This window comes from Carcharhinus amblyrhynchos, chromosome 9 (genome assembly GCF_965287045.1).
Source record: "Carcharhinus amblyrhynchos chromosome 9, sCarAmb.v2.hapA, whole genome shotgun sequence".
Taxonomy (NCBI): Eukaryota; Metazoa; Chordata; class Chondrichthyes; order Carcharhiniformes; family Carcharhinidae; genus Carcharhinus; species Carcharhinus amblyrhynchos.
The window spans coordinates 84,194,927-84,218,105 of record NC_137332.1 but is presented as its reverse complement, the minus strand read 5'-3'; the positions used below and the strand labels follow the sequence as shown (position 1 = coordinate 84,218,105).

The 23,179-nt window shown below is 45.5% G+C and overlaps 1 gene segment (V, D, J or C); it reads right to left on the bottom strand.

The window, feature by feature from the left end:
- Positions 1–4,706: 4,706 nt before the first annotated feature.
- On the bottom strand, positions 4,707–15,211 carry LOC145348439 (Ig kappa chain V region Mem5-like). The segment is given in 4 exon segments: positions 4,707–5,035; positions 13,059–13,097; positions 14,674–14,976; positions 15,163–15,211. Coding segments are annotated over 4 exon segments (720 nt in total).
- Between the last annotated feature and the right edge of the window lie 7,968 nt (positions 15,212–23,179).

Sequence of the window (23,179 nt, the reverse complement as noted above, 5' to 3'; positions counted from 1 at the left end):
AGATGGAGTTTAATCTGGACAAATGTGAGGTAATACACTTTGGAAGGTCTAATACAGTTAGGAAATATACAGTAAATGGCAGAACCCTTAAGAGTATTAATAGGCAAAGGGTTCTGAGTGTACAGGTACACAGGTCACTGAAAGTGACAATGCAGGTGGAGAAGGTAGTCAAGAAGGCATACGTCATGCTGGCCTTCATCGGTCAAGGCACTGAGTTTAAAAATTGACAAGTCATGTTGCAGCTCTAAAGAACCTTAGTTAGGTTGCACCGAGAATTTTGTGTTCAATTCTGGTTGCCGCACTACCAGAAGGATGTGGAGGCTTTGGAGAGGGAACAAAAAAGATGTTGCCTGATATGGAGGGCATTAGTTATGAGGAGACGTTGGAGAAACTTAGCTTGCTCTCACTGGAGCAACGGAGGTTGAGGGGAGACCTGATAGAGGTCTACAAGATTATGAGAGGTATGGACATAGTGGATAGTCAGAAGCTTTTTCCCCAGGTAAAAAAGTCAATTCCTAGGGGGCATAGGTGTATGGTGCAAGGGGCAAGGTTTAAAGGAATGTATGAGGCAGATTTATTACACAGGGAGTAGTGGGTGCTTGGAACTCGTTGCCGGGGGAGATGACGGAAGCGGATACGATAGTGACTTTTAAGGGGCGTCTTGACAAGTTCATGAAGAGGATGGGAATAGAGGGATATGGTCCCAGAAGGGTAAGTTTTTTAGTTAAGTTGGGCAGCATAGTCAGTGCAGGCTTGGAGGGCCGAAGGGCCTGTTCCTGTGTTTTAATTTTCTTTGCTCTTGGTATTTCTCTCTGAGGTCGGCCCTGTTGAAAATGGATTGTTTCCAGATAAAAACAGACTCTGCGATGTTGTATTGGTGTCAGAAGGAGAGAGCAGCAGGAATCTTTATCATGCATGTTCAGTGGGGAAGTTTTGTCGAATTTGATCAATAAAATCAAGAAGGAATTCCAGGCTGGAAGCCAGGCTTCAGGAGCTTTTAAACACATCGGTTAAAACAGGAAGCAAAAGAATTTAGGTGTGACATTGAACCGACAATCATTTGGGAAATGTTCATCCCATCCCAATAAATGTGGTCAGATCCTCACAAAAAGGAGATCCAGTGTCCAAGGAAGAAAGGGATCCTTGGAGAATTTTGATTGGACAGTTGACCTGTGTATTCAGCCCAGACCTGATGCCAGTTGTGAGGTGTTGGAGCAGAGTACATGATGAAGCAGGCCAGGACAGAGGGGAAGCTCTGACAGCAAACTAAACATTGAGGGAACTAAACTTGGAGAAACCCACACTCAAGTTCCCAGCCCTGACTGAACCAGATGAGATGGGTGGTAAGATGCAGAAAGGATATACCCAATGGTGGGGATGTCCAGAACCAGGGTTCACAGTCTGAGGATCAAGGATAGAGTGTTTAGGACAGAGATAAGGAGAAATTTCTTCACCCAGAATATGGTCAGCCTGTGGAATTTGCTACCATAGAAAGCAGTTGAGGCCAAAACCTTGTATGCTTTCAAGAAGCAGTCTGTAACTAGTGGTCTTGAGCAGGGATCAGGGCTGGGACTTCTATTGTTTGTAATATATACAAGTGACTTGGAAGAAAATATAGTTGGTCTGATTAACAAGTTTGCAGATGATACTAAGATTGCTGGAGTTGCAGAAAGTGATGAAGATTATCAGAGAATATAGCAGGATACAGATAGGCTGGAAAATTGGGTGGAGAATTGGCAGATAGAATTTAATCCAGATAAATGTGAGATGATGCATGTTGGTGGATCCAATTCAGGTGGGAGCTATAAAATAAATGGCAAAACCATCAGGAGCATAGACACACAGAGAGATCTGGGAGTACAGGTGCACAGATCCTTAAAAGTGGCAGCACAGGTGGAAAAGGTGGTGAAGAAAGCATATAACATGCTCACCTTCATCGACTGGGGCATCGAGTATAAAGGTTGGCAAATTATGTTCCAGTTATACAAAACGTTGACTAGGTCACATTGGGAATACTTTGTTCAATTCTGGTCGCCACACTACTGGAAGAACGTGGTGGCTTTCGAGGGAGTACAGAAAAGGTTTGCCAGGATGTTGCCTGGTATGGAGGGCATCAGCTTTGAGGAGAGAGTGAACAAACTGGGACTGTTGTCCCGGGAAAGACAGAGGCTGAGGGGTACCTGATAGAAGTTTATAAAATAATGAGGGGCAAAGATAAGGTGGAGAGTTGGAAGCTTTATTCCCAATTACAAGGGGGCACAAGTTCAAGGAGTGGGGAAAAAGTTCAGTAGAGGTGTGCAGTGGAAGTCTTTTACACAGAGGGTAGTGGTGGCCTGGAATGCAGTGCCAAGTAAGATGGTTGAGGCAGTTATGTGAGCAATATTTAAGACTTTCCAAGATAGAAACATGAACAGGCAGAGTATAGAGGGATACAGGGGCTAGATAGAACAATGTGATTGGCACAGGCTTGGTGGGCTGAAGGGCCTGTGCCTCTGCTGCATTGTTCCTGATTCAGTTCGATAAAGCACTTGAGATGGAAGGGATCAAAGGACCAAAGGATACACGAGGAATGCTGTTGAGTTGGATGATCAGCCATGATCATAATGAATGGTGGAACAGGCTCAAAGGGCCAAATGGCCTCCTCCTCCTCCTAGCTTCCACGTTTCTATGTAAGATTTAGTGATGCTTCACATGCCAGTCTCCTGGGTAGGTTTTTGAGCAGCACAGGATTCATCATATTCTTGGTGGGAAAAAATACGAAATGTTACCCTTTAATTTGAGAATCCAAGAAGAGTTGTGAAAAGCACTCATTGTTCTCCATGGGATAATGTCCAAGATAATGCAGCGGAAAAGGGCTAAGAATAGACTTCGCTCACAGAAATACAATGTTCAAGAGAAGGGAGATCTCCAAGATACAAAGACTTAACACGAGTCACCAATTTTCAAACTGCTTTACAGATAAACATGCCTGTTCCAAGAAATTATTAATTATGTTGGGACATTATAAAGAAAAAGTGCATGTTTTGCTTTGTCATTGTGTCTACGTATGGCAGGGTTTATGATGGTTTTGTTTCATTTAAATCTGTTGTCTTTAAAGAAAGTGGGATGAAGGTATGACACTTCCATAACAGTTTGAGGACCACAGCATATTACCTTGTCCAATACCAGTATCCTGGAATGGAAAGAGTTCAAATTCCTCCCAGTGCCATAATGGGATTTGAACCCAAATCCCATTTGGGTTCCCCAGGCCTGTAACATTGTTATTGTGCTACCATCCCTCCCTGTTTCCAAACTGGCATTTTCACCAACTCAGCCTTTGTCAATGTGCTCGCCATTGCATCCTTTGATATTTATATTCTTCATCCAATTAGATTGTTCAAGACAGGTGATGATCATTGGTCCAATGATCAATGGACACAGTTTGGAAGAGTTGGGTGTGGAGAAACAAACAGGTTGTCTCTCTGCTGGGCTGGTCTGAGAATAAACTGGCTTCATGTAAAATCAAGTTAAAGATAGTTGGGGTTTGGAAAGTGCAGTTGTAAGTGTATTGTGGAATAGGTTTTTGCAGGGATGGATACAGAAGGGGGTGGGTTTGGGGGTGTGGAAGGGGGATATGGCTGGGGAGTGATACAAGGAAATGATCAGAGATGGTCTGATCTCTGATTGAAATTATGGCAGCAGTGAGACCATGTGAGATGGTAAGGTCAAGGGGAAGGTGGTGAATATGGGGTGGAGGATTTTGACTGTAATGATTTAATCACAGCAACTTCATTTCACCCCAGAGTCAGTTTCCTTTGACCTCAGACCATTTCCACATTCTCAGATATAACTCAACAGGAGATGGGTTTTGGATGTCTGCTGAGATGTGACAATCAGACTCCATTGTCTCCATAACAACAGATTAAAGATCAGAATTGTGATTGTGATGGTTTAATCCCAGCAACTTTCAGTTTCTTTTCTGTTTTCAATCTTGTCACTCAAGAGATTCCAGATCAAACTGATCATTTTCAAATGATTGATCATTGGATTTGAATCCAATCTTCTGCTGATGTCATTGATTGACAGTCCAAGCAGCCAATCAGGACAATCATTGGTGAAATGCAGCCAATCAGCTGATGGGGAGGTGGGACATTTCCAAAGCACTCACCAGACATATACTGAATATTCTTAATGTTTATTACCTTTTACACATTGACATTGACAGAAAAAAGACTTGAATAAACAGCCCAGCCAGAGGAAGCTGCAGAAATTCACAGGGAGAATGGAGGTTTATTAAAACACTTGTGGAGATTTTCTCAATAACATGAGAATCCTGTCCCTTTAAACAGTGACGAAAGCTTCAATTGTAACTGCAGGGTGAGCAGGAAGGAGGTCTGGTTTACTGAAGCAGATACTTCAGAGGGTCACATTATTTCTGTACAGCTGACAGTCTTCAGCATCTTCGAGAGGTTTTACTTGTTATCACGAGTCCACACTGTCCCCATCAAACACTCCCATGACAGAAACAGCACAGGGTTAGATACAGAGTAAAAATCCCTCTACAATATCCCAACAATGTTCTTTAACCCCTGACCCTCAGAAGTGTCTCAGACCCACTCCCAATAAGGAAGGGAGTTGTCATTCAGTGCTGACAATAACCTTTGTCCTCCCAGCTCACCCCTGTTCTATTCCAAGTTGTGTCTCCTCTGTGGACTGTCTCTAACACTCTAGGCACATTCTGAACTCCTGACACTCTTGCTGAGGGGTGAGGAGAGGCTCACGTGGGTGAGGGCACAGGAGAAGCGAGCGTTGGACTCCCAGTCAGAGCCAGAGAGGGTCAGCAGGCTGCTGACGCTGTAGGTGTTGTCCGAAGCTCGCAGGTAGTTGCTGGTCTGAACCCCGTTGGAAATGGCTGCACCATCCTTCTTCCACTTCACCTCCACCTCATCGGGATAGAAGTGATCAGCAAGGCACACCAGGGTGGCAGTGCCCTTGGTCTTGACCTCCTCCGGGGAGGGGGGCAGCAGGGTCAGCGTGGGTTGTGAATTCTCACGGGCTGGAAGAGAAGAGAAGGAATTTCAATCACTGCCATTTTCAGGCTTTCAACATCCCGAATATTAACTGGGATCAAATCAATGTTAATGTTTCAACGTTACACAATTCCGAAAATCTATTCCAGGGAACTGTTTTAACCAGTACAGAAACATCCCAAGAAGAGAAGGGGCAGTTTTGGGTAGTTTTAGAGAACAAATCTGGGTAGCTGGAAGTTGTATCAGTGGGGGAACATTTGGGTAACGCTGATCATCATAAAGTTAACGATTTAGAGTCGTTATGGAAAAGAGGAAAGATCGATCAAGGGTAAAAGTTTTAAATTGGGGAAAGGCCAATTTCATTAAACTGGAATTTGCCAAAATGAACCAGAAACGGTGACTTGAAGGTAATCAGTTTCAGAGCAGTGGGAGGATATTTGAGCTGGAGATAGAAATATATTCACACAAAGCAGTAGCGTGGGATATTGCAAAGAGGATAACTGAGGAATGAATACGGCTGGTTAGAAAGCAAAAAGGTAACTTGTGTGTGGAGGGGAAAGGCACAGAGATGATTCTGAATGAACAATTTATATTAGATATTACAAATATGGGGATATGGCTGAGGTCTTAAATAACTTTTTTGTTTCGGTCATCGCGGAGGAGGACGTGAATAATTTGCCGGATGTTGGAGATGGAAAGGTGGTAGGACTGGAGGGTGTCGATGACATTACTGTTACTAGAGAGGCGGTGCTCGACAGACTGGAGGGGCTGATTGTGGACAAGTCCCCAGGACCGGATGGGATGCATCCGAGGGTCCTGAAAGAAATGGCGGAGGTGATAGTGGATGCCTTGGTGGTTATTTTCCAGACGTCGCTGGATTCCGGGGAAGTGCCGGAAGATTGGAAAACGGCTCATGTTATGCCGTTGTTTAAGAAGGGTGCCAGGCAAAAGGTGGGGAATTATAGGCCTGTTAGTTTAACGTCTGTTGTAGGTAAAATGTTAGAATCCGTCATCAAGGAGGAAATAGCGAGGCATCTTGAGGGGAACTGCTTGATAGAGCAGACGCAGCACGGTTTTGTTAAAGGGAAGTCGTGTCTGACAAATTTACTGGAGTTCTATGAGGATGTGTCTTGGGCGGTGGATAGAGGAGAGCCGGTGGATGTGGTCTTTCTTGATTTTCAGAAGGCGTTTGACAAGGTACCTCACAAGAGGTTATTGCAGAAGGTCAGGGGGTATGGAGTTGGTGGTAGGGTGTTAGCGTGGATAGAGGACTGGTTGTCAAATAGGAGGCAGAGAGTGGGGGTCAATGGTTGCTATTCGGATTGGCGGATGGTGACTAGTGGAGTGCCCCAGGGGTTGGTGCTGGGGCCTCAGCTATTTACCATTTATATAGATGATCTGGAGGAGGGAACCGAGTGTAGGGTGTCGAAATTTGCTGATGACACCAAAATTGGTGGAAAGGCAAATTGTGCGGAGGGTGGGGAGAGTCAACAAAAGGATCTAGGTAGGCTGGGCGAATGGGCCAGGAAATGGCAAATGGAATTTAATGTTGGCAAGTGCGAGGTGGTCCACTTTGGTAGGAATAATGGTCGGAAGGATTATTACTTACGTGGAGAAAAACTGCAGCAGGCAACGGTGCAGAGGGACCTCGGGGTCCTTGTGCATGAGTTGCAAAAACCCAGCTTGCAGGTGCAGCAGGTGGTCAGGAAGGCGAATGGGATGCTGGCCTTCATCGCGAGGGGGATTGAATATAAAAGTAGGGAGGTCTTGCTGCGGCTGTATAGGGCATTGGTGAGGCCGCAGCTGGAGTACTGTGTGCAGTTTTGGGCGCCGTACTTACGCAAGGATATTTTGGCCTTGGAGGGAGTGCAGAGGAGGTTTACTAGGCTGATGCCGGAGTTGAGGGGGTTGAGCTATGAGGAGAAGCTGAATAAATTAGGCTTGTACTCCTTAGAGTTTAGAAGAATGAGGGGGGATCTCATTGAGACGTATAAGATGATGAATGGGATGGATAGGATAGAGGTGGAGAGACTCTTCCCGCTCAGAAAGGATAGTAGGACTAGGGGGCATCGCCTCAAGATAAAGGGGGGGCGGTTTAGAACAGAGTTGAGGAGGAACTTCTTCACTCAAAGGGTGGTGAATCTCTGGAATTCTCTGCCTGTTGAAGTGGTGGAGGCTACCTCGCTAAATATTTTTAAGACGCAGGTTGATGGGTTTTTGATAAGAGAGGGGATTAAGGGTTAAGGGGAGAGGGCGGGAATGTGGAACTGAGCCACGACAGATCAGCCATGATCTTATTGAATGGTGGGGCAGGCTTGAAGGGCTAGTTGGCCTACTCCTGCTCCTATTTCTTATGTTCTGATGTTCTTATGTTCAAATGAGAGGGACAAATCTGACATCGTATTTCAGGAGGAGAGAGATTGTGAAATAATTGATTGGATAATGTTAGTGAGAGAGGAGGTATTAATATACTTATCATTTTTGAAAGTGGAGAAATGCCCAGGCCCGGGTGAAATGTACCCCAGGATGCAAAGGGAAGCAGAAGAAGAAATAGCGGAGAGCCTGACCATAATTTTCCAATCCCCTCTCGCCACAGTTGTTGGGTGGGAGGACTGGAGAACGGGTAATGCTGTATCGTTGTTTAAAATTAGAAGCTGATGGGATCCGAAGGAAAGTGACAAGGTGGGTTTCAAAGTAGTTCAGTGTCTGGGGGTAAAGGTTTGACTTGAAGCTGGTTGAATCATTTTACAATGTTACTGAAATATTTGTAAAACATTACTACAAATTCAGCACTGAAATGGTTAATGGTGAGAGTATTTAAAGACACAGTGTCCCTTTAACAGAGTGTTAACCAGTCAGGAAGCTGGAACTGTTGCTCAGTCTGTCTGGGGGAAACAGGTTGAGCATCAACAAACCTCAGATCACACACAGATCAGGAGAACTTTATCCCAGAACATTGGAGCAGACTTGGATCAACACACTTCACACAGGATTCCCATTGGCTGGTGTAGAAGCTTCTAGATTTCATTTCAAACCTTACTGCCCAGCACTGGGCTGAGGTCAAGGGTGAGGCTAGAATTAGTCTCAGTGTCCGGGGGTCAGACAGGGTCACTGCTCCGAATGACCCCATGAACTCTGAAGGGTGCGAGTGTGTGGAGAATGGGTGAGAGTCAGGATCAGGAATCTCCAACTTCAAAGACAGAATTACATTTCTATAGCACCTGTCACCACCGTCTCAGGAGTGGGATTTGAAGCATCAGTGTGTTTCTGTGGATTCTCTGCTGCTTTCAGTTCAATGAAGAGTGCAGGAGGACATGGCAGGAGCAACAACAGACAGACTGAAAAATGAGGTGTTAACCTGGTGAAGCTACAACACAGAGACTGTGTACCAAACAGCAGAAGCAGCAAGTGATAGACAGAGTTAAACCATCCCACAACCAATGGATCAGATCTAAGCTCTGCAGTCCTGTCACATCCAGCCGTGAATGGTGGTGGACAATTAAACAACTCACTGGAGGAGGAGACACCACAAATATCCCCATCCTCAATGATGGAGGAACCCAGCACATCAGTACAAAAGATAAGGCTGAAGCATTCGCAGTAATCTTTAGCCATAAGTGCCAAGTGGATGATCCATCTCAACCTCCTCCTGATGTTCTGCAGACTAGTGCTCCAGAACATTCCATGCCCTTGGCCAAGCTGTTCCAGTGCAGGTACAACATTGGCATCAAGCTGGCAATGTGGGAAATTGCCTGGTTATGAATTGTCCACATAAGACAGGACAAATCCAATCTGCACAATACCCGTCCCTTCAGTCTAATCTTGATTGTTAGCAATGTGATCTGAACATATCTACAGCGATATCAAACAGCACTTACTCTGCAATAACCTGCCCATTGACCCTGACTCTGGGTTCCAGCAGGGTCACTCAGTTCCTGACTCATTACAGCCTTGGTTCAAACATGGACAAAAGAGCCGAACTCCAGAGATGAGGTGAGAGTGACTGCCTTTGATATCGAGGCAGCATTTGACCAAGTGTGGTATCAAGGAGGCCAAGCAAAACTGGAATCGATGGGAATTAGGGAGGAAACTCTCTGCTGCTTGGAGTTATACCTGGCACAAAGGAAGACGTTTGTTGTTTGGGGTTTAACTCTACAATTTATATTAATGAGCTGGATGAAGGGAATGAGAGGATTGTCGCTAAATTTACTGATGATACATTTATGAGTAGGAATGCAAGTTGTGAGGAGGATACAGAGTCTGAAAAGGAATAGAGATAGGTTCAGTGAGTGGGAAAACATTGACAGATGGAGGATAATGTGGGAAAATGTGAGGTTGTCCACTTGGGCAGGAGAATAGAGCAGAATACTAGTAAACTGGAGAAATTGTATCGAGTGATCTGGGTGTCTTTGCATCCAGGAACAGAAAAAAATTAGGAAGGCAAATGGAATGTTGCTCTTCATTCCAATGAGGATGAGTATAAAAGGAGGGATGTTTTGCTAAAGCACATTGGGAAAATCACACTTAGAATATTGTGGACACTTAGGGTCTCCTTACTTAAGGAAAGATATAGGAGAATTGGAAAGAGTTCAGAGATGGTTCACTAGGCTGATTCCACCGAGTAAGGGATTGTCTTATGAGGGAAGCTTGAGCAAGTTGGGCCGATACTCATTGGAGTAGAACTTATTCCACCACCTCAGCACCATCTTCACCAGGGCAATTAGGGATGGGTGATAAATGCTGGTCTGCATAGAATCACAGAAAATAGGAACAGGAATAGGCCATTTGGCCCTTTGAGCCTGTTCCACTCTTCATCATGATCATGGCTGATCATCCAATCAGGAGCCAGATCCTGTCTTCCTCACCAAATTCTTTCATCCTATTCACCCCAAAAGCTAAATCTCACTCCTTCTTGAAAACGTACAATATTTTAGCCTCAACTGCTTTCTGTGATAGTGAATTCCACAGGTTTACCCCTCACTGGGTGAAGGAATTTCTCCTCACCTCAGTCCTAAAAGGTTTCCCCCATATTCTCAGACTATGATCCCTCAAACTGGACGCTCCCAGCATTGGGAACATGCTTCCTGTATCTCTCCTGACGAGTCCTGTTGTAATTTTATAGGTTGTTGTGTGATCCCCCCTCATTCTTCTGAGCTGCAGTGGGGGCAGCACGGTGACACAGTGGCTAGCACTGCTGCCTCACAGTGCCAGGGACCCAGGTTCAATTGCCAGCTTGGGTCACTGTCTGTGTGGAGTTTGCAAATTCTCCCCATGTTTGCGTGGGTTTCCTCCAGGTGCTCCGGTTTCCTCCCACAGTCCAAAAGGTGTGCAGGTTAGTGAATTGGCCAAGCTAAATTCTCTCTCCGTATTCCCGATGAGGCACCGGAACATAGCCACATGGGGATTTTCACAGTGACTTCATTGCAGTGTGAATGTGAGCCTACTTGTGACTAATAAATAAACTTAAAAAAAACCAACGCAATCTCTCCTCCTACATCAATCCCCTTATCGTAGAAATCATTCCAGTAAACATTTGCTGCACTCCCTCTGTCCCAAAAATATCCTTCCTCAGATAAGGAGAACAAAACCGTACACATTATTCCCAGTGTGGTCTCACCAAGGCCCTGTATAACTGCAGAAAGACAGAATTACGAGGGACAGAGATCGGGTAGATATGAGGAAACTTTTCCCCTTAATCACAGAGGCAGCAGATTTTGAGGGATTTGAGGGAAATCCTTTCACTCAGAGGGTGCTGGGAATCTGGAACTCGCTGCCTGAAAGGGTGGTGGAGGTGGGAACTTTCATAACATTTAAAAAGCATTTCGATGACCACTTGAAATTCCAAAGCAGACAAGGCCACGGACCAAATGCTGGAAAATAGGATTAGAATAGAAAGATGCCTGATGGCCGGCACAGGCATGGACAATAAAATCCTTAAAGTGCAGGCGGAGGTCATTCGGCCCATCGAGTCTGCATCAACTCTTTCCCCATAACCCCATGTATTTCCCTCACTATTCCCCCTAACCTGTTAGAATTTTATAAATCTCCATGAGTTGTTTCCTCATTCCTCTGAACTCCAATGAATATAAGTCCTAACCAACTCAATCTCTCCTCATACATCTGTCCCATTATAACAGGAATGAGTCTGGGATACCTTCTCTGCACTCCCTCTAGAACAAAAATATCCTTCCTGAGATAGGGAGACCAAAACTGTGCACAATATTCCCAGTGCTGCTTCACCAAAGCCCTGAATAACTGCAGCAGGTCAGAATTATGGAGACATAGAGCAGATACGAAGGAACTTTTCCCCTTTTAGCAGTAGGTTCAAAAACCAGGGATCATAGATTTAATTTCAGAAACAGAAGATTTTGAGGGATTGGAGGAAAAACCTTTTCACTCAGAGGGTGTTGGGAATCTGGAACTCACTCCCTGAAAGGGTGGTAGAGGCAGGAACCCTCACACCATTTAAGAAGTATTTAGATGAGCATTTGAAATTCCAAAGCACACAAGGCTACGGATCAAGTGTTGGAAAATGGGTTTAGAATAGTTAGGAGCTTGATGGCCAGCAGACACAGGATGGGCTGAAGGGCCTCTTTCTGTGCTGTAAATGTCTATGACACTCTGACTGAACCAAGATGGCCGAGAATGTAAAGTGACCAACTTCTGGAAAATTCCGATGTGGATTATATTTGACTGACCAGACCCGAGAGAAGATGGAATATCACACCTGAAAGTTAGTAAGAAGTCTCACAACACCAGGTTAAAGTCCAACCAGTTTATTTGGTAGGAAAACCACAAGCTTTCGGAAACGCTGTTCCTTTGTCAGGTGTGACAGGAAACAACAGGGAAATGGGTTAAAATTCCAACTGTATCCCTGAGCTGTGTGTACTGGTGCTGGGGTGACAGAATGTGAGTTGAGACATTTTTCGGGGTGCTCCAGTTTCCTCCCCCATTCCAAAGGTCTGCAGGTTAGATGGATTGGCCATGCTAAATTACCCCGAGTGTGTTCTTTAGGTGGGTTAGCAATGGTAAATGCGCAGGGTTACAGGGAGCCTGGGTAAGAAGATCTTTTGGAGAATCGGGTGAAAAGATTTCCCTCACGTCTCTCAAAATCTGCTGCCTCTGTGATTAAGGGGAAAAGTTTCCTCACATCTACCCTATCTCTGTCCCTCGTAATTCTGTCAATGGACTGAATAGCCTCCTCCTGCACTGTAGGGATTCAATGGCTAATAAAAAACTACGTGGACTGTGTAAGGTTTCCACGGGTGAAGGGATCCATTTTAAATGAACCTTGTTGTGACCAATCGAGGGCGGGATTCCAGCTGATTACTCCTCACCCAGAGGAAAACAAAATTGGGATCCGGTTCAGGAAGTTAACAAATGAGGGACCCTGTCTGAGGACTGGTCACAACATGTACACAGCAAGATCCCACACACAGCAGTGAAACAATCAGCATTTTCAGTGATGTTGGATCCGGGATAAATGTCAGAATGAACTCATCCCAAAGAGAAAGTAACAGAGAGTCTCCCCAAAAGCCTGGAACACTGAAGCCACTGGATTGTGAGCCCTGCTGTGGCTGTTTGTCATCAGAACTTCAGCAAGAGATAAGCAGGGAGTGGAGAGAGCAGAGTGAAAGCTGGGGCAGGTGGCACCTCGGTGTCTGACTGTGCTGCTGCTGTGATCAGTTATATCAGAGAGTGAGACAGAGAGTTCAACTTCACATCAAACTCTGCCTGTGTGTGTCAGACTGAGACTGACAGGAGTCTAGAGAGTGATTTCACTCCATGCTGCAGGAATGTGAACACAGTCTGCAAACGTCCAGATCTCCTCCACACGGTGGGTAAAAGCTGCTTACTTATATCTTGCTGCTTAAAGGGGGGAATGGAAGGAAAGAAATACAGCTGGACTCCCTGTTCTACACAGTGTTCTTCAATCAACCATTTCATTGACTGCAGCTTCCTCACTAACACCTTCAACTATTCAGTATTTGTGTTTGAGAAAGTTTCAGCATTGAAAGGGTTAATAACGGAGGATTGGGCTTTACTTACTCAGTCTGAGTTTGGTTCCTGTACCGAAAACAAGGCACACTGACAGCTTCCAGTGGAGGAGCTGTACAAAAACCTCTGTCTCTGACTCACTCACTCACTCTTCTTTTTCTCTCACTCTTTCTCTCTCTCTGTTTCTCTCTCACTCTTTCTCTCTCACTCTTTCTCTCTCTCTGTTTCTCTCAATATCTCTGTGTTTTGTTGGGAGAGTTGAGAATTTTAATTTGAGATGATAAATCTTTCAGCTGCTCTTCATATGTGGACATGGAGAGTAAGAGGGAAACTCGAGGCCTTCAGTGAGCGGTGGACACCACAGGGACTGGAGTGTGTAGTGGACAGTACAAATAATTTGTTCAGTTTCCTTTCTTGTGTTCATTAAATATTATATAAAACTGTGGGATGTGTCAGTACAGGAGGTGGGACTGTGTGTCCATTATTATATATTATATGAAACTGTGGGATGTGTCAGTACAGGAGGTGGGACTGTGTGTCCATTATTATATATTATATAAAACTGTGGGATGTGTCAGTACAGGAGGTGGTGCTGTGTGTCCATTATTATATATTATATAAAACTGTGGGATGTGTCAGTACAGGAGGTGGGACTGTGTGTCCATTATTATATATTATATGAAACTGTGGGATGTGTCAGTACAGGAGGTGGGACTGTGTGTCCATTATTATATATTATATGAAACTGTGGGATGTGTCAGTACAGGAGGTGGGACTGTGTGTCCATTATTATATATTATATAAAACTGTGGGATGTGTCAGTACAGGAGGTGGGACTGTGTGTCCATTATTATATATTATATAAAACTGTGGGATGTGTCAGTACAGGAGGTGGTGCTGTGTGTCCATTATTATATATTATATAAAACTGTGGGATGTGTCAGTACACGAGGTGGTGCTGTGTGTCCATTATTATATATTATATAAAACTGTGGGATGTGTCAGTACAGGAGGTGGTGCTGTGTGTCCATTATTATATGTTATATAAAACTGTGGGATGTGTCAGTACAGGAGGTGGGACTGTGTGTACATTATTATATATGATATAAAACTGTGGGATGTGTCAGTACAGGAGGTGGGACTGTGTGTCCATTATTATATATTATATGAAACTGTGGGATGTGTCAGTACAGGAGGTGGGACTGTGTGTCCATTATTATATATTATATAAAACTGTGGGATGTGTCAGTACAGGAGGTGGGACTGTGTGTCCATTATTATATATTATATAAAACTGTGGGATGTGTCAGTACACGAGGTGGTGCTGTGTGTTCATTATTATATATTATATAAAACTGTGGGATGTGTCAGTACAGGAGGTGGTGCTGTGTGTCCATTATTATATATTATATAAAACTGTGGGATGTGTCAGTCCACGAGGTGGTGCTGTGTGTCCATTATTATATATTATATAAAACTGTGGGATGTGTCAGTACAGGAGGTGGTGCTGTGTGTCCATTATTATATATTATATAAAACTGTGGGATGTGTCAGTACAGGAGGTGGTGCTGTGTGTCCATTATTATATATTATATAAAACTGTGGGATGTGTCAGTACAGGAGGTGGTGCTGTGTGTATTGGGGTTTTTGTAAGGCTCTGTATCACTGTGTCGAGGGTTGCTGCCATATTGCTGACAGTAATAATCAGCGACATCCTCATTCTGAACATTGCTGATTGTCAGGGTGAATCTTGTCCCAGATCCACTGCCGGTGAATCGGTCGGATACTCCTGTGAATCGATTTGTTGCATCGTAGATCAGCAGAGCCGGTTTCTGTCCTTCTCGCTGTTGGTACCAAGAAACATAGTAACTGACAGATTGACTGGTCGTACAGGTGATGGTGGCGGTCTGGCCCAGGCTCACTGACAGCACCGGGGGAGTCTGGGTCACGCTGATTTCTCCATTGATACCTGAGGAGTAATAGAGAAACAGAGTGAAGTAAGAACTGTCACAGAAAGAGGCTGTGCAATGAGATATTGTTGGAGACACTGACTGTTCCTCTCCTTTCAGCATTTTCCCTTCAATCACAAGTCAGGAGAATTGGATTGAAATGGAGAGCAGGGAAATATTCAAGGTGGAAGGAGAGAGATTTGTACCTGCGATGCAGAATGCCAGAGGCCAGAGCAGCTGGATGGCTGAAATCATGGTGTGTGCTCGTGTCCCTGTGCCTGGTTACTGATAAACTCTCCCTTCACTGGGCTCTGCTTTATAATGCTGCGGCCTGTGAGAGTCTCACTGTCTGTTCCTCAGTTTGTAAATGGTCTGACCCAGAGAAACCACGTCAGCACCTTTCACTTCCTCTTCTTCTCTCTTCCACCCTCTCTGCCTCTCTCACTCTATCGATATCTCTCCATCACTCGCCGTCTCTCTCACTCACTCTCTCTCTCTCTCAATATCTGCCCCTCAGTCTCTGCCTCTCACATTCTCACAGTTTCTGTCTCTCTCAGTCTCTGTATCTCTCAGTCTTTCAACATCTGCCCCTCAGTTACTGTCCCTAGCAGTCTCTCGACATCTGTCCCTCGGTCTCTTTCTCTCACTCTCCGTATATTTGTCTCTCGGTCTCAGTCTCGCTCAGTCCCTCCATATCTATTTGTCAGTGTCTGCCCCTCACTCTCTCTCTGTCTCTCTCCCTGTCTTTCTCTCTCTCCTCCGCTCTCTTTCCCTACCGCTCTTTCCGTCTCTCTTCCTCTCTCACTTTCTTTCTCAGTTGTCCTTCTGTCTATTCATTTCCCCAGAAGAGGCGCCATCCTCCTGGTATCCACTCCGTCAGTCCCCTCACAATCTGATATGTTTCAATAAGATCACCTCTCATTCTTCTAAACTCCAATGGGTTCAGGCCCACCCTGTCCAACTTTTCTTCATAAGATAACCCCTCACCCCAGGAATGTGTCGGGTGAATCTTCTCTGAACTGCTTCTAACACAATGATATCCTTTTTCAAATAAGGAGACCTAAACTGTACACAGTATTCCAGATGTGGTTTCACCGAGACCCTGTACAGCTGCAGTAAAACTTCCCTATTTTTATATTCCATTCTCCTTGTAATAAACACCAACATTCCATTTGTTTTCCTAATCACTTGCTGTAGCTGCAGACTAACTTGTTGTGATTGATGTCCCAGGACAGCCAGATCCCTCTGTAGCACCGAGTTGTACAATCTCTCTCCATTTCAATAGTTTACTGCTTTTCTATTCTTCCTGCCAACGTGGACACCTTCACATTTACCCAGGTTGTACTGCAAATGTTTAGCCACTCACTTCCCCTGTCCCTATCTGTTTGCAGACTCTCTACCTCCTCTTGGTAACTTACTTTTCCCACCTATCTTAGTGTCACTGGGACATTAGTTCCATTCATTCCCTTCATCCAAGTCATTGATATGGATTGTGAATAGTTGTGGTCCCAGCACTGATTGTTCCAGAACTCCACTAATTACAGCTCCCCAACCCCAAAACAATCATTTTTCCCCTCTTTCTGGTTTCTGTGAACTAATCAATCCTCTATCAATGCTAATATGTTACCCACACACCATCAGCTCGTATCTTTTGTCATAACATTTGATCTTTTTAAAGTTTTATTTATTTCTTAGTTACAAGTGAGCTTACGTTAACACTGCAATGAAGTTACTGTGAAAATCCCTTAGTTGCCACACTGCGCTCAGAGGGAGAATTTAACATGGCCAATGCACTTAACCAGCATGTCTTTGGATTGTGGGAGGAAACCAGAGCACCCAGAGGAGACCCACGCAGATACGGGGAGAAACATACAAACTCCACACAGGCAGTGACCCAAACCGGGAATCGAAGCTGGGTCCCTGGCACAGTGAGGCATCAGTGCTAACCACCGTGCCACCGAACTTTAAACTTTAAACTTTAAAATATATAAATAAACACCCTCCAGTGGGGACCAGTATACATTAGAGTCACACAAGTGTTGTTCCAACAATCCCCCTGACCTCACTGACCTATCACCCCTGACTTCATGAGAACATAAGAAATAGGAGCAGGAGTAGGCCATCTAGCTCCTCGAGTCTGCCCCGCCATTCAATAAGATCATGGCTGATCTGATAGTGGTTCAGTTCCACTTACCCGCCTTCTCCCCATAACCCTTAATTCCCTTATTGATCGGGAGTCTATCTACCTGTGACTTAAACATATTCAACGAGGTAGCCTCCACTGCTTCAATGGGAAGAGAATTCCAGAGACTCACTACCCTCTGAGAGAAGAAGTTCCTCCTCAACTCTGTTCTAAACTGACTCCCCCTTATTTTGAGGCTATGTCCTCTAGTTCTTGTTACCTTTCTAAGTGGACAGAATCTCTCTACGTCTACCCTATCCAGCCCCTTCATCATCTTCTCTGTCTCTATAAGGTCACCCCTCAGCCTTCTAAACTCCAACGAGTACAGGCCCAATCTACTCAATCTCTCCTCATAAACTAACCCCCTTCATCTCCGGTATCAAACTGGTGAACCTTCTCTGTACTCCCTCCAAGGCCAATATATCCTTTCGCAAATAAGGGGACCAAAATTGCACACAGTGCAATTTTCACTGTGCTCCAGCTCCCTCCATGGTGTCACCCCTCCGTAACTCTGCGTCCTGCTGTACATTCTCATTCCTTCCCTCACCTTCCATCTTCTGATTCTGCTCTCCTGCCCATCGCTGCTTCCTTCATCCCACCATTGACAGCAGAACCTTCAGACACCCAGGCCCTGCACCCTGATCTCGCATTCTTAATCCCTCCTCCTCTGCATGTCTCTCACCCCATCAAACTCCATCCTTTCACTCAAGCCTCTCTCTCCCTAAAGACCCCCAGCCCTTCCTCCTATTCCTCTGACTGCAACTCTGAAACACCTTTAGCTGTGTTGTACGATGAGGTGCTATATAAATTCAGATTCTTTGTGGATTACAGGTTGAGCAGAATTGGCCACAGTGGTGAAGGTTCCTACAGTCAAATATCCTGCTGACAGGATCCAGATTTTAACACACACAATGGGGCATCGAGTAATATAGGAATTTTTTTAAGTTTATTTGTTTGTGGGGGGGGTGTGTCAGTGGCTATGTCAACATTTATTACCATTTCTTAATTGTCCTTGAGGGGGTGGTGGTGGTGAGCTGCCTTCTTGAACCGCGGCAGACCATTTGGTGTAGGTATACCCTCAGTGCTGTTACGGAGGGAGTCCCAGGACTTTTACCCAGCAGCAGTGAAGGAGCGGTGATATATTTCCAAATCAGGATGTTGAGTGACTTGGAGGGGAACCTCCAGGTGATGGTGTTCCCCGGGACCTGCTGCTTTTGCCTTTACAGATGAACTGGTCAGTCGTTTCGAAGGTGCTGCCTCAGGAAACTTGGTGAATTCATGCAGGGCATCTTGTAGATAGTACACACGGCTGCCAATGTTTGAAGGTGGTGGAATGTTTGTGCCAATCAGCTGGGGCTGCTCTGTTCTGGATGATGGCAGTTTCCTTGAGAGTTCTTGGAACCGCATTCTTCCAGGCAAGTGGAAAGTATTCCATCACACAACTAACTTGTGCATTGTAGCTGGTGGACAGGCTTTGGGGAGTTAGGAGGTGGGTTACTCTTCACAGTATTCCACACTACTGATCTATTGTTGTACCATAGTATTTATATGACTCGTCCAGTTAAATTTCTAGTCAATCGTAACCACCAGAATGTTTAAAGTGGAGGATTTAGTGAGGAAATGTCATTGAATGTCAAGGGGAGATGTTAAAATTCTCTTTTGTTGGAGATAGTCATTGCTTGGCACTTCTGTGGTATTATTGTTATTTGCCAGTTGTCAGCCCAAGTCTGGATATTGTCCAGGTCTTGCTGCATTTGGATATGGACTGCTTCAATATCTGAGGAGTTGTGAACGGTGCTGAACATTGTGCAATCATTGGCGAACATCCCCACTTCTGACCTTATGATGGAGGGAAGGTTATTGATGAAGCAGCTGAAGATTCTTGAGTCTAGGACACTGAGGAATTTGTGCAGTGATGTCCTGGGGCAATCTCTGATTGAAATCCTATAACCACAACCACCTTCCTTTGTGCTGGCTATGACTTCAACCAGCAGAGACTTTGCCCCCTGATTCCCTTTGATTCCAACTGGGGCTCCTTAGAAAAATAGAAACATAGAAAATCTACAGCACACTACAGGCCCTTCGGCCCACAAAGTTGTGCCGAACATGTCCCTACGTTAGAGATTACTAGGCTTACCTATAACCCTCTATCTTACTAAGTTCCATGTACTTATCTAAAAGTCTCTTAAAAGACTCTATCGAATCCGCCTCCACCACCGTTGCCGGCAGCCCATTCCATGCGCCAACCACTCTCTGAGTGAAAAACTTACCCCTGACATCTCCCCTGTACCTACTCCCCAGCACCTTAAACCTGTGTCCTCTTGTGGCAATCATTTCAGCCCTGGAAAAAGCCTCTGACTGTCCATTCGATCAATACCTCTCAACATCTTATCCATTTCTATCAGGTCACCCCTCATCCTTCATCTCTCCAAGGAGAAAAGGCCGAGCTCCTTCAACCTATCCTCATAAGGCATGCTTCCCAATCCAGGCAACATCCTTGTAAATCTCTCTGCACCCTTTCTGTAGCTTCCACATCCTTCCTGTAATGAGGCAACATCGAGGGCCGAAGGGCCTGTACTACGCTGTAATGTTCTATGTTCTACGTCCAGAACTGAGGCACCTTGATGCCACATTTACTCAAATGCTGCCTTGATGTTAAGGGTAGTCTCTCTCACCTCACCTCTGGAGCTCAGCTCTTTTGTCCATGTTTGAAACAAAACTGTAATGAGGTCAGGAGCTGAGTGACCCTGGCAGAACACAAACTGAGTGTCAGTGAGCAGGTTATTGCTGAGTAAATGCTGCTCGATAGAACTGTCAACATTTTCAATCACTTTACTGATGATTGAGAGTGGATTGATGGGGCGGTAAGAGGCCAGAATAGATTTATCCTGGTTTTTGATATACAGGACATACCTGGGTAATTTTCCACATTGCCGGATAAATGCCAGTTTTGTATCTGTACTGGAACAGCTTGGCTGGGGACGCGGACACTCCTGGAGCACAAGTCTTCAGGCCTATTGCTGGAATATTATCAGGACCCAGAGTCGCTGCTGTACCCGGTCACAAATGTATCAGCTTTATCTTTTGCACTGATGTGCTGAGCTCCTCCGGAATTAAGGATGGGGATATTTGTGGAGCCTCCTCCTCCTTGTTTAATTGTCCACCACCATTCACGACTGGACATGGACTGCAGAGCTTTGATCTGATCCATTGGCTGTGGGATGGGTCAGCTCTGTCTATCGCTTGCTGTTTGACACACAGTCCTGTGTTGAAGCTTCACCAGGTTAACACCTCATTTCTCAGCGTATCTGCAGTTGCTCCTGCCATGCCCTCCTGCACTCTTCATTGAACCAGGGTTGATCCCCTGGCTTGGTGGTAATGGTAGAGTGGGGGATATGCTGGACCATGAGGTTACAGATTGTGGTTGAGTACAATTCTGCTGCTGCTGATGGCCCACAGTGCCTCATGGATGCCCAGTTTTGAGTTCCTTGATCTGTTTGAAATCTATCCCATTTAACACGGTGGTAGTGCCACACAACATGATGGAGGGTATCCTCAATGTGAAGATGGGATTTTATCTCCACAAGGACTGTGCGGTGGTCACTCCCACTGATACTGCCATGGACAGATCCATCTGCAACAGGCAGGTTGGTGAGGGTGAGGTCAAGTATGTTTCTCCCTCTTGTTGGTTCCCTCCCCACCTGCCGCAGTCCCAGTCTAGCAGCGATGTCCTTTAGGACCCAGCCAGCTCGGTGTGTGGTGGTGCTACTGAGTAACTCTTGGTGATGGACATTGAATTCCCCACCCAGAGTACATTCTGTGTCCTTACCACCCTCAGTGCTTCCTCCAAGTGGTGTCCAACATGGAGGAGAACTGATTCATCAGCTGAGGGGGGGACGGTATGTGGTAACCAGAGGAGGTTTCCTTGTCCGTGTTTGACACGGTACCGAGAGACTACATGGAGTCTGGAATGTTGTTGAGGATTCCCAGGATAACTCCCTCCTGACTGTATCCCACTGTGCCTTCTGTGCTGGGAGATTGGAGGTAGTGAACACGGTTCACCATTTTCTCCCGTCTCAGTAACAAACATCCAGCTGCTCTGAGCTCCTTCTTTCACTTCCTCTGTTGGTTACGTTTCAATCTTCCAATCTGACAGTCTTTGCAGTTATTTTTGACACTGGGGATTTGTGCTGTGGTCTGAATCTCTAACAATAACTGTCCAATCAGTGAAAAGAACAGCAGCTCAGAGCAGTCAGGACTGAGGAGCCAGGCTCACTGGGAAACACATTGGGAAGATCAAAGCCATGGTCTTCATCTCCCGAGACAAACTCCATCCCTCCCCCTTTGGAGTGTCTGACACTGAACCACACAGTCCACAGCCATGGTGTCCTATTTGACCCTGAGATGAGTTTCCCACCACATCATCCACTCCATCACTCAGAACACCTATTTCCACCTCGGTAACATCTCCCGAGTCCTCCTGCCTCACATCATCTTCTGCTGAAAATCTCATCCGTGTCTTTGTTACTCTGAACGTTACTATTCCAATACTGTCCTGGCCGACCTCACACCTACCACCCTCCGTAATCATCAACTCACTCAGAACTCTGCTGCCCGGATCTGAACTCACACCAAATCCCGTTCACCCACCACCCCCTGTTCTCACTGACCTACACTGACCCCCAGTCCAGCAATGCCCTGATTTTAACATTCTCATTCTGCCTCTCAAATCCCTCCCTATCCTACACCCACCCTCTCTCTGTAACCTCCTCCAAGCTGCCTAATTTAGTGAACTCTGTAATCTTGGATATGTGACTCTCTGTTCCTTCATCCAAGTCATTGACAAATATAGTGAACAGCTGAGGCTTCAGCACAGATCCCTGGGGACATCACTATTCACAGCTTGCTGATTGGAATAACACACACACCATCCCTACTCTCTGTCTCCTATCTCCGAACCAATTCCTTATCCATGGCAAAAGCTTTCCTCAAATTCCATACTTTATTCACAGCCTCTCGTGTGGCACCTACCCGAATGTCTTCTGGAAATGCATAGAAATAATATCCAGAGACAGTCCCTTCTCGAGCACATTAGTGGCTCACTAACAAATGTAACCAGCTTCGTTGAACATGTCTGACTCTTTTGAAAACAATGCTGACTCTCTGATCAGTTCATGTTTCTCACTCGTTCTGTCTCCAACAAAACATTCCAGTGAGTTTCCCACAACACAGATTAAACTGAGCTGTTAGCTGTGAATGACTCTGGTAAAACAGCTAGTACAGACATGAGGGGCTGAATGGCCTCCTCCTGTGCTGTACATCTACCTGACTCCTTGACTGAAACATCTGGATTGGAAGAGGAGGTTAAACAGTGAGTTGAAGGTAGACAAAGTGTTATTAGTGGGTCATGTCCAATGTACATTGTGTCCATCTCTCTCTCAAAAAGATGGCAGCAAATTTCCCAAAAAACTATGTGCCATTGGGGTGGGAAAATGGGAGATTTTCCTGCCATTTTCTGGGCATACTTAGATGAATATCCGGCACTTGGTGTTTCACAAAATCCACGAGGGTTTTACGCCTGTGGGCGGGGTTAATCCCACCCGTGAGAACTGAATCAGAAACCCCAAATCCCTGCCTCGCCCCAACCTAATCCCCCACTCCCCTGATCACAGGCCCCGACTTCCCCATCCCCACCTCCCCTTCCCCAATAGACTGGCCTCCCGATGGCTTCCCCAATACCTCCCACCCCTCCAATTGTCAGCCCCGACACCCCACTCCCTGATCACCAGCCTCCTCCTCATGGCTTCCTCAACTGGAAGGTTCCTGCTGAACTCAGCAACAACTCTGGCCTCCCCCGCCCCCCCACACCAGCTTCTAAACAAACATCAGTGATGGAATTGTGGGGAGACGCAGAAAGAAACTTTAGTAAAAGTCAAACCAGCTTTACAATCATCGTCATTGCTCATGCACTTTGACCCGAGCAAACCATTCGGAATCCTTGTGATGCCTCTCCGTACTTTGACAGGGGGGTGAACACACAG